We start from the raw sequence: 12,541 nt of genomic DNA on the forward strand, positions 1-12,541 counted from the left end.
CTAGTGTTGAGGAATAAACAAGCGTGGGCCGAGGGGATGGGACGGAAAGGAAGGTTAGTGTTGAGGAATAATCAAGCGTGGGCCGAGGGGATGGGACCGAAAGGAAGCCTAGTGTTGAGGAATAAACAAGCGTGGGCCGAGGGATGGGACCGAAAGGAAGCCTAGTGTTGAGGAATAAACAAGCCTGGGCCGAGGGGATGGGACCAAAAGGAAGCTTAGTGTTGAGGAATAATCAAGCGTGGGCCGAGGGGATGGGACCGAAAGGAAGCTTAGTGTTGAGGAATAAACAAGCGTGGGCAGAGGGGATGGGACCGAAAGGAAGCCTAATGTTGAGGAATAAACAAGCGTGGGCCAAGGGGATGGGACCGAAAGGAAGCCTAGTGTTGAGGAATAAACAAGCGTGGGCCGAGGGGATGGGACCGAAAGGAAGCCTAATGTTGAGGAATAAACAAGCGTGGGCCAAGGGGATGGGACCGAAAGGAAGCTTAGTGTTGAGGAATAAACAAGCGTGGGCCAAGGGGATGGGACCGAAAGGAAGCTTAGTGTTGAGGAATAAACAAGCCTGGGCCAAGGGGATGGGACCGAAAGGAAGCCTAGTGTTGAGGAATAATCAAGCGTGGGCCAAGGGGATGGGACCGAAAGGAAGCTTAGTGTTGAGGAATAAACAAGCCTGGGCCAAGGGGATGGGACCGAAAGGAAGCTTAGTGTTGAGGAATAATCAAGCCTGGGCCGAGGGGATGGGACCGAAAGGAAGCTTAGTGTTGAGGAATAAACAAGCCTGGGCCAAGGGGATGGGACCGAAAGGAAGCCTAGTGTTGAGGAATAATCAAGCGTGGGCCAAGGGGATGGGACCGAAAGGAAGCCTAGTGTTGAGGAATAAACAAGCGTAGGCCAAGGGGATGGGACCGAAAGGAAGCCTAGTGTTGAGGAATAAACAAGCGTGGGCCGAGGGGATGGGACCGAAAGGAAGCTTAGTGTTGAGGAATAATCAAGCGTGGGCCAAGGGGATGGGACCGAAAGGAAGCCTAGTGTTGAGGAATAAACAAGCGTGGGCCGAGGGGATGGGACCGAAAGGAAGCTTAGTGTTGAGGAATAATCAAGCCTGGGCCAAGGGGATGGGACCAAAAGGAAGCTTAGTGTTGAGGAATAAACAAGCGTGGGCCGAGGGGATGGGACCGAAAGGAAGCTTAGTGTTGAGGAATAAACAAGCCTGGGCCAAGGGGATGGGACCGAAAGGAAGCTTAGTGTTGAGGAATAATCAAGCGTGGGCCAAGGGGATGGGACCAAAAGGAAGCTTAGTGTTGAGGAATAAACAAGCGTGGGCCGAGGGGATGGGACCGAAAGGAAGCCTAGTGTTGAGGAATAATCAAGCCTGGGCCAAGGGGATGGGACCGAAATGAAGCCTAGTGTTGAGGAATAATCAAGCGTGGGCCAAGGGGATGGGACCGAAAGGAAGCTTAGTGTTGAGGAATAATCAAGCCTGGGCCAAGGGGATGGGACCGAAATGAAGCCTAGTGTTGAGGAATAATCAAGCCTGGGCCAAGGGGATGGGACCGAAAGGAAGCTTAGTGTTGAGGAATAATCAAGCCTGGGCCGAGGGGATGGGACCGAAAGGAAGCTTAGTGTTGAGGAATAATCAAGCCTGGGCCAAGGGGATGGGACCGAAATGAAGCCTAGTGTTGAGGAATAATCAAGCCTGGGCCAAGGGGATGGGACCGAAAGGAAGCTTAGTGTTGAGGAATAATCAAGCCTGGGCCGAGGAGATGGGACCGAAAGGAAGCTTAGTGTTGAGGAATAATCAAGCCTGGGCCGAGGGGATGGGACCAAAAGGAAGCTTAGTGTTGAGGAATAATCAAGCCTGGGCCGAGGGGATGGGACCGAAAGGAAGCCTAGTGTTGAGGAATAATCAAGCCTGGGCCAAGGGGATGGGACCGAAATGAAGCCTAGTGTTGAGGAATAATCAAGCCTGGGCCAAGGGGATGGGACCGAAAGGAAGCTTAGTGTTGAGGAATAATCAAGCCTGGGCCGAGGGGATGGGACCGAAAGGAAGCCTAGTGTTGAGGAATAATCAAGCCTGGGCCGAGGGGATGGGACCGAAAGGAAGCTTAGTGTTGAGGAATAATCAAGCCTGGGCCGAGGGGATGGGACCGAAAGGAAGCCTAGTGTTGAGGAATAAACAAGCCTGGGCCAAGGGGATGGGACCGAAAGGAAGCTTAGTGTTGAGGAATAATCAAGCCTGGGCCGAGGGGATGGGACCGAAAGGAAGCCTAGTGTTGAGGAATAATCAAGCCTGGGCCGAGGGGATGGGACCGAAAGGAAGCTTAGTGTTGAGGAATAATCAAGCCTGGGCCGAGGGGATGGGACCGAAAGGAAGCCTAGTGTTGAGGAATAAACAAGCCTGGGCCAAGGGGATGGGACCGAAAGGAAGCTTAGTGTTGAGAAATAATACAGATACAAATTTTAAAAAAAATAACATGCAATAATTATTATATTTAGTGGAGTACCAATGAGAAAATCTTGCCCAACACCAATAACTCACATATTTCAAATATTACCAATAACCAGCTAAACCCTCAGCTCCACAAAGCTGTAGTGAGACTGATGCTGGTGACGTACTCATTAAGATCCTGTGAAGCAGCACTGAATTGGGAGACTGTAGCGAGGCTAAGTGGCAAATGAACTGCGAACTCGGAAAATGGTTGTTCATCCAATGAATCATCTCTGTTATTTTAGTTATTCCGTCTTTAGCTCTGGGGCTGCTAACGTTGAATATTGACTAAAGTATGAATATTGGCCAGCAATACTGACTAAGATTCACACATTGCACCACTGTTGCTATCTTGCTTTTTAACGCACATTAGCTGATACCAGTATGTAACCCGATAAATTGTGCATCTCTGAAATAAACTTAATGGGCGTATTGACGTGTAGATAATTATCTCAGCCAAAGGCGGAGCTTGCAGTGCCCCCCGCCCAGTCATAGGCTTGCGCCGATGAGAGGCCTGCCAAAGCGTCCTAATAACGACCAATGAAAGCAGCCATTAAAACACACTCTCCTCTCATCTAGTGACTATTCCTTCACTGCCGTGACCCGACTGTGACACAGACCCAGTGACATCAATGGCATTAATGAAATACGCTAAAAATGGGTTTGGGACGCATCCCATCCAAGAGAGAGAGGGGTCGTCCTGCTTCTTCCGTGGGGTGGAGGGTAATTGGGTCTTTGGCACGCTCTGGTTTGGAGCAAGGCGCTGACCAAGCGGGGGGCAGGCCGGACAGACTCGTCCGGTCCGGTCTCATCTCGCAGCGTGGGTCACCCTGGTGACACGCTGGCACTGATGTGTACAGACATGAGGGCCCTTACATGCAGACCACGACAGACAGGAAGAGCCGGGGGTGGAGGTGGGGGGGGGGCTGTCCTCCTCCATTATCCTTCACTTAATACTCCGGGGCTTGAATGGCCCATTTTCCGGACAGAAAAAGAATCGGCTCGTTCTCCTTTCTTTTGGATCTTCGGGGGCCTGGTCCGTGGAGTGTACACCACCACTTAATGGCAGTCAGTCTGCAGAGTGTGTGAACAGAAACCTACCCCCCGACCCCAACCAGCGGACTTTACTCCTGCATTTATAAAACTAGCGGATGGTCAACCTCATGTTGATGCGGCGCTCAGGTCTGAGTTTAAGGGGAAATGACTAACTGATTATCCAGTGCCATTCCCCTGCAGAGCTAAACGGATTAACAGCAGGCCTGGGTTTCAGGATTAAAATATGACTAATAGAAAACATTAACATGACTAATGTAATAATAGATATACAATATATATCAATTTCTAGAGTAATAAACCAACTTCAGTGGTCAGATAATTTACATTTCCACAAACTGCTACATTGTAAAAACTTCATTAACCGTCGACACTTCGTAGTAAGTAATTATTTTCAAGTGGGCATTTGATGTAAAGGGTCGGTCAAACATATTTGATATAATATTCTTAATATCCCATCATTTCAGCCCACAGTAAAACTGCAGCAGTTATGCATTTGGTTCCAGAACCCCTGGGGGGACTAGAGATAAGAGGTAACACACTGTTAACAGCATAACTACCCATGTGAGAGAAAAAAGCCAAATAATAATATGAGGTGATATGTAGCATATAGTAAACAGCAATCTGTGTCTCTTAAAGAGCAAAAGGTTTTTGTTTAAGCAGGGAGTATAGGAGTATAGATACAGAGGGAGTATAGATGGAGTTCAGATATAGAGGGAGTATTGCAGGAGTATAGATATAGAGGGAGTATTGCAGGAGTATAGATATAGAGGGAGTATTGCAGGAGTATAGATATAGAGGGAGTATTGCAGGAGTATAGATATAGAGGGAGTACAGAAACCATTTTTCAAATAATATTTTTAGTGCTTTATGTGTATTAGTATAATGTCAATATAGCATCCAAATAGTTCAAATCGGGCAAAGAAAGATGCTAAAAATGCAGTTTTGGTTTAATAATATCTGACGCAGGTCAGGAACAATTCGTTTGACAACTAAGTAGTAACAGTGACAAGCGAACGAGTGAATTTCCGGTCTCTTTAAAAAATGTGCTTGACATTTGGGTGAAGCGGTTTGCTCCACTACATTTCACACTCCATTTAGCGGATTAATTGAAAAAGGCACAGCTCTTCGCTGTTCCCCTCCACTAATTTGCCCCCCGACCCCCCCTTTCCAATAAAGAGACATCGTGCTGGGGTGCAAAGAGGTGGTCCATTTTCACAGGCAGTTGTTTCGGGAGATTAATGATGCAGGAGAGAGTCACATGCGGTCGAGTGGCCGAATGCGGGAGAGTAGAAGAGCAGAAGAAGAGCGCTGGCCGCAGACCACAGGGCTGTTTAATGTTTACGCTGAGCAGTCTGCATGGCTTAGCCTTGGATCAGCTCCTGGCCCAATCGAGTCAATCGCGGGAGGCTGCAACGATCAGACTTCAAATAAACTGTGTACTCTGAGTTATACGCATTTGGTTTAGTTAGGGCCCAGCTTAAGGGCCCAACAGTGACATCACTCTGCCGACCCTGAGGTTTGAACCAACAACCTTCTGATTGTGGGCACAGTTTCGTAACCTGCTGAGAGACACACCACCCCTGAATGGTAACGATATAAACCTGCCACCAAAAAAGTGTCAGCCTGACAACGGAGAGCTTCAGAAGACAGGTGTCACCTCGGGGGGGGGGGGGGGGGGGGTGTCAGGTTCTCTTCATCATCATCATCATTAGCTGCTGCTTAGACAATCACAGAAGCTTAGTTTTATAAATTCAAGAAGTAGCTTTGGGGAGGGGGTGAGGGGGGTGGGTGGAGCCTCCACCCTCAAGAGTGCTGACTGGCCGATACAGTACGTCAGACATCAAGCTGGAGTATGGAATAATGAGGTAGGGGGGTAGGGAAAGGAAATATAACAGGAGGGGGACTGGAAAGTGATTGGGGGGGGTTGGTGAGAGAGGAGGCCTACATGAGCAGTCATGATGGGTGAGACAGAGCACAGCAGATTTGCAGAGTCATGATGGGGGGGGGGTGGCGTTGGGGGGGGCTGACACTGAGTGAGGAGACCGTCCTGAGCAGTCAGGGTGGGTGAGCACAGCACAAAGGATTCATGGCATTTAGTCACAGAGCAAAAGCAAGGAGACTGGCTTCCTAATGCATTTGACAGCCGGCCACCCCTGACACAAGCCAATCAACCCCACCCTGCGGGCAGATGCCAGCCGCCTCCCCCTCCCCCAGGGAAAAACAGACGGTGTCCCATAACTGCTCCCGACTGCTGATTACTGCTCTCACTGCAGCCAGCTCTCACTGCAGCCAGCTCTCACTGCAGCCAGCTCTCACTGCCTAACTAGTATTTGATGCTTTGCCAACCTTCCTAAAGTCCATCGATTGACTAAAAAGTTTCCCAACCATGTTCTTCAACGGTACAACAGCAAAAGCCTTCTGACTCTAGGAGGGAAAACCGCCACGTCCTTAACTGTTAGCTAGCAAGTCGGCAAGCTCTGCAAGAGTGTTAAGCAAAAAAAACAATATTTGCAAAAAAAGTATACAAGTCAGGATTCAGGTACACACAGACAGACAGACACACACACACACACACACACACACACACACACACACACACACATACCCCATCTGGGCAATGCTGGGTAGGCTACCATTGTGCGATGTTAGCAGACTTTCTCCACACTGGGAGGGCCCCCCATATAGCGGCCGCTTTAGCATTCTCTCGAGTAACGGGAGGCCTGATTACCGATCTCATCTGCAGGCCGGCTAATCTGCATATTCATGAGGCCAGCTAATCCTGTGGCCTGATTTTAAACATGCAGATTAGGCTCCTTGCAGGCTCCGCCTAATCATCTACGGTGAATCCGCATGCGTGAGCCACACACCCACATCCGCAGCCAGCAGCTGCACATCCGATTATTTTAATTTTACTCCCCCTGCCATATTGGGGGGGGGGGAGTAAAGGGCAGGCAGAATTCAAATCCAACTTATAATCAGCCACTAATTTACCAAGATGAAGGCAGCACATTCTTCAAATAACAAGCGCAGTTGAACAGCTACGATTCCAGGTGGATCAATAACCATGGGCTCACCCACGCTCGGTCTAGAATGCACCACACACCGCCGACCTGCAGGGGGCAGCCTCACGTTTTCTTTTCCCCCCACACAGCGAGAGGATCACTGGGACACCCAAGACGCCGCGACCGCGCCAAAGCAGCACGGCCGTCCTTCAGCAGGAAACCACGGGGTGAGACCTTTCAGTCACGCCCAATCAGAGGCCTTCTTAAACACCGCTGTCGCCATGGATACCATGTCCGCCACTGGCGGTAACGTAATTGAGTTCTTGGGAAACGGGCGCAGTGACACTTTAGACAAACAGTAATCTGTGTGGTGTAATGGCAGCTTCTCTCTGGCCAGGCGGGAAATGGTCAACGAATCAAATGACACGCGACGCGTTAAGTACCGTAAAAACGGCAGCCATTCATGTCTGGGAGGAACAGAAAACACAAGTGTTTTGTTTAAACTTTTTCTTGATGTTTTATTAGTCATTTTAATTTCGCTTTAAATGTGGCACCCGGTCTAGAATAAGCAAGATGACATCATAGCGATCCAAAAACAACCCCAGATCGTAAACAGAAGTCAGCAATAAATCAAGATCTGCACAAAACCCACGTAGCCCCCCCCGTTCCATACAGACAAAGCAAGCCCAAGGTGGGCGGGATCAACCTGCTGCCAATCAGATTGCTGTAACCCACTTCTCATTCATTAGGTCGCATGGTTCCTATTAGGTCAAAGTGGGTGGAGTCCCACCTACTGCATGTTTGTAAACTGTGTACCAAAGAGGAGGGAGAACAACAGAAAATGAGGGGGGGGGGGGTGAGAGACAGAGAGGGAGTGAGAGAGAGAAGGAAAGAGAGGGATCGAGAGGGGAGGAGATTGAGAGATGGGCTGGATACTCACAGTACGTTTTCCTGGTCAGCTCCTCCACAACCTCAGGCTTCAGCTTGCTGTTGGATTTCCCCATGGTGACGGAGTGCCCCCCCCCCCTTCCCGGGGTAGCTCCAGACACCACTGCTCAGCACACTGGACTTTGATCCGGCCCCAGCCTTTCAGTGCCAGGAAGCCAGAGAGCTCCCCACTTCGCCGCCCTGCTGGTTGGTCACAGGAGTCGGTGCTGCAGCAATGCTCTCCTCAGCGCCCCCCCCCCCCCCCCCCGGCTCTGGGTGGTCCTTAACCAAAATGTGTTCAGAGGCCCAGATTAGATGTGCTGAGGGGCTGAGCCCGGCACCGGAGCTCAGCTTTTCTAGGATCTGGCCTGTCTTCTGCAACACCTGCTCCTCCACTCAGCTGGTATCCGCCACCGTAAACGGAAAAGCCCCAGTGGTGAGGAAGATCCCAAGCGGTCCTCCCTCCTCCGGATGGGGGGGGGGGGGGGGGGAGGGGGTGCTTTCAGTGTTTGAGTTTCGCCTTCTCAGTAAATCCCCCGTAAGGGCCGAAAATCAGCCGGCCTGACCAGTCAATGACGTCAGGCTTTTGCGGAAGACTGGGGGAGAGGGGCACAGGGGGGCGGAGCCATCAGTCACAGGCATGAAGCGCAGCCAGGGGGCTCTCCGAAGTCTGCCCCGAAGGGGGGCCTCGCTCCCGGTCTTCCTGGTGAGTTCCCCTTTGGCCTCCCGTGTTCCTATACAAGTCCAGGTCCCCCGTATATTTTACAGCACGGCCACCACTGTGAAAACAAACGGAGGTGAGGTTACGACCGACACAGCTGATCGCTGGGACTCGACCCCAGGATGCTTACCTGGGCTACAGAAGGGGGTGGGGGGGGGTGACACTGGTTCGTCTGGGTAGGTTTTTAAATAGTGTGTCCCAGGGTACTGAGCTTAAACCCTCATTTCCCTCACTGCTTCCGGCACTGCAATGGCATTTGTTTGCACCGGCTGTCCACAGTTTTGTTTGACTGAATGTTAAACAATGTTTCATTAAGGCAAACAAACATGGAGCAGAGACAGGAGAGGAGTGACATGCTGTCTGAGGTGGCGGTGTGAGATGACGTGCTAGCTAGCATGTGCGCTGCCATTCAGCATTTTCCATTTTAATTATCGCCGCCATTTAATGGTGCTGTTTTTTAATGTTTTTTTTTTTTTTTTTTTTAAACGAATAATCAATATTTATTTTTCTCGGCCACAAGACCCCATGTAGGGATTAAATCTCCCAGCTGGCTTGGAGCTCCCAGAGAACAAGCAAGTGTTCTACTGTCTTACAGAAAAAAAATTTAATTGTTAGGTAAAAACAAATCCTCTGATATCCCTATTATTACCACAACTAACCCACTGTGTTTATCCCATCATTTATAATTTTACACTCACTGTTGTCCAAATCCATTGACGTCAAAACCAAAGACACACATTCCTTATGGAACCTTCCAGAAAAAAATAGCAGCAACGATTTATTTCATTAACAGCAAGTATGGTCGCTGTAACTCTGTATACGGACAGAATACCAAAGAGGATTTCTAACCTATTATTACAAAAAGAAAATGCTCAGATTTATAACTGAAAGCTTATTTAAATATTATCTTGGTGGATTATAATCGGTAATGAAAAGAAATCGTGGAATAACAATTTCCCCAGAACACAGGAATGAGCAAGAATATTCAATTCAATTTATTTTTATATAGCGCCTTTCACAACAGAGTCGCCCCAAGGCGCTTTACATGGCTGTGTTGATGCATTACAACATCATTACAACTTCATTTAATATATATCATTACATATTTTAAAATGCGATTCCCTTGGTATGGGATCCTCTTGTCCAGTTATGGAGGACAGCAGAAGATCATGGAAAAAAACTCATTTGGGGGCGTCCCGGCCCACTGGGCCTCCAGCTTCAGCCGAGCCCACGCTTCCATCTTTAAGTGACTCAGGACTTCTTAAACGAAGCGGCCCATTTTCTAGGGCAGGACTGCAGCTCGGAGATCTAAACCACCCCCTGACACCTCCAGGGGTCGAGTGTGCAGTGCCCATGTTCTGACCCACACGGCCCAGAGGACATGCCATCTGTCCAAAGTGGCCTTCTGGGACAACTGCTCAAATAAACAGCTGCTGCTATACTGGAGGCAACTCCAGGGTGACCCCAATATGGGCAACCACATCGTATGTCACTGCTCTCATTCAATGGGTGACCATATGTGTCCAGGACCTCTTACAGCACCCCCTTGAGGAAGGGCAGCTCATTTCCAAAATAAAAGTCTTCTCCATGATGACACATAACGCTGCCACTGACCTCACCACCCACACACTTCCCTGTTAACCTACAAATGACCTCTCTTCCCCTCCCCCCCAAAGGCAATTACGGTTTCAAAACAGGCCGACGAGATCATCGTTGACCGGGGCCCTCACCTGTCAGCTCCCACTTCCCAAGGGTGGCGAGAGAACCCAGTCTTAAATGCGGCAGGCTGAAACCGGTTTGCTGTGAGACGTTGTGGGCCAGTGGTGGGGGGGGGGCAGACAGCAGGAGATGGCGGCTGCGAGATCAGCCCCCGCAAGCTCATTAGAGACGAGATGCTCCTGTCTGGGGAGGGTGGGGGGGCAGCGCCTCCCAGACTCACGGAAATGAGGTGAGCCCACAGACTCGGCAGAGCGGGGAATCTGCCAGGACCGATCAGTCTACACTGGCCGGGACGGATCATCAGAAATCTGTGTACAACACCGATTGTTTTATGTGCATCAGTCCCCAAAATTCACCCAGAGTGAATTTACACATAAATCCAGCAGCCGACGGCTAGATGGGGTTTCAGCTCAAAGGGACGTTCTCTAAAAGTCGACACTATATTCTATTCCTGGATCTAGAGACCAGCTGGATTATACATTTAGATTAGGAGGCCAAGACAGACATCTCAATAAGCCAATGTCTAACTTAGTATGCTTCGAGCAGTTGGGGAAGCTGTAAAATCAATCAAGGTTACCGCAACGGTAAGAGCTTTAAACCCTAATTTCAGACACATGTGATGGTGGTTGGTACCTCGTCAGAGAAACTCCAGTTTCATTTCTGCATGTATGTCAGAAGTGTAAGAAAGCATCATCGTTAAATATAAGATTCTAAATAACTCAGCTGGCAGTGCTGAATGGTCCGAGTGCTGCCAGAACAGTTTAAATAGGCCTACATTTAATTAAATTTAACGAGGTCTGGTTGTACCTCGAATACAGGAAACAAGTTTGGGTGCAGAGGCTGATTATACAGGTTTGATTTGGGAATGTGTTTCAGTAATCATTATACAATACTCAACGGTGCCAGTCCTACGGAGTTAAAATATGATATGGCCCCAGGATCTTCGAATATGCACTGCATATCCCGGGGTTCATTAATAATAACAATACATAATAATAAATAATAACAACAGCAAAACCAATAATAATAACTATTATTATTATTATTATTATTATTATTGTTGTTGTTGTTGTTATTATTATTATTATTGTTATTATTATTATTATTATTGTTATTATTATTATTATTGTTATTATTATTATATTCTGGAGGCGTGGCTGATAAACAAAAGTGATCTTTTAAGCAAAGGACGCGATTCCCCAAAGGTCCAGTTGCGAATCGAACTGCGTGTGGTATTTTCCAGCCCTCGATCATTTAATGACACTCGGCAATGGGGGGAAAGAGCGATTTGCTTCGCCCACCTCGTAAAAAGCCCATGAGCGGGGTGCAGCGGGAGGGAGCAGACAGGCTGCGCATCGCCGGGCAGCCGGATCACCGGGTGACAGACCGCTTCGGCTTCATACGGGCGCCTCTATTTACGGCTATATTTCTGGAGTAAAACGCATGTGCGGGATCTTTGATATCATGTTATATTGACTTTTCAAGATAGACAAGATTTCCGGTTGCATGTCAAAACTTCAAACTTCAAAGTCACGTTAGATTTTTTTTTTCCATTTGTGTGCAAATTCCACTTTGTGAATAAGCAAAACTAGCAGCCCGGAGCCGGAGCGGCGAACTGCGTCAGACAAACCGGGACAGGCGGCGCCGCCACGCAGACACGGGTCGTGCTCGGGGTCGGTCGCAGTCCCGCCGGCTCGGTTCGACCCGGCAGCGGCCCGATCGCAGGTATGGGCTTTGTTAGAGCTGCTTGTTCCGAGTCCCAGACGTGCTGGCGACCACTCGCTTCGGAAAGGTCTCGGTGAACTAATACGCATGGTTAACGTGTGGCACACTGACAACAATGCCATACCCGCCGTAGCAGAACGTAACGCCGGTCCGGACCTGTGTGTGCAACTCAGCATCTGCGCTTCACCTACCGGCTAATTAAGCAGCAAAAGTGTCTCATTGATTTAATCTGACATGCAATGAAACGCCACATTATTCTTCTTTTACCGCATGCAAACTAATAAGGTCTGTTAATCGCATAACTCGGATTTATACACTAAGCAACTTTAGTTAGACAGCGACCGGTGTCTCCGATTCACTCACCTCCGCTTAGAGTGATGCAAGCCGTCCGGGCGGAGGACATAAACGCTGGACTGTTTGCCCGGTCGCAGCCCCTTGATCGCAGCCCGCTCGTCTTTCGGAAGTGGAGCCGCGACTCCCGCTCCGCAGCCACCTCTCCCCTCGCCTCAGTAGCGGACTCACAGCACGCCCCGGGCGGCACGTCGTGCTGACTTCACACGCCGCCCTCACAGCGCCCCCCGCAGGACAGAGCTGGCGTTAACCCCTTCGACCCCTCGCTAGAAGCGTGTACGTGTGTTCGCATGTGGTGACTAATCGCATGTTAAAAACAAATAAGGTTTATCGCGTGATTAAAACCGACGTGTTGGACTGTTACTTACTATTCAGATTGTTGTGGAAATACTACACGCATATGTGAAAGTGAGGCTCATGGTGTAACTTTCCAGATCTCGGACCGTTTATAGTTTCATTTTTTAAAATAATATTTACGCTTATTTAATAACGCGCGTATTGCCAAATTGGTCGAAATATCATATCTCCGCGAAATCAATACTGCGGTAAACT

The 12,541-nt window shown here is 49.1% G+C and overlaps 1 protein-coding gene across 1 annotated transcript in view; it reads right to left on the reverse strand.

Annotated features, from left to right (window-relative positions):
• Positions 1–12,197, reverse strand: part of ncs1a (neuronal calcium sensor 1a) — a 30,061-nt gene extending 17,864 nt beyond the window's left edge. Inside the window, exons 1-2 of the mRNA XM_049002947.1 lie at positions 12,002–12,197; positions 7,487–8,252 (exon numbers count right to left, since the gene is read on the reverse strand). Coding sequence (XP_048858904.1) covers positions 7,487–7,550 — 64 coding nt within the window. The 5' untranslated portion in view covers positions 7,551–8,252; positions 12,002–12,197. The remainder of the gene's footprint in view (positions 1–7,486; positions 8,253–12,001) is intronic.
• Positions 12,198–12,541: the final 344 nt, after the last annotated feature.

This window comes from Brienomyrus brachyistius, chromosome 2 (genome assembly GCF_023856365.1).
Source record: "Brienomyrus brachyistius isolate T26 chromosome 2, BBRACH_0.4, whole genome shotgun sequence".
In the NCBI taxonomy this organism is placed as follows: Eukaryota; Metazoa; Chordata; class Actinopteri; order Osteoglossiformes; family Mormyridae; genus Brienomyrus; species Brienomyrus brachyistius.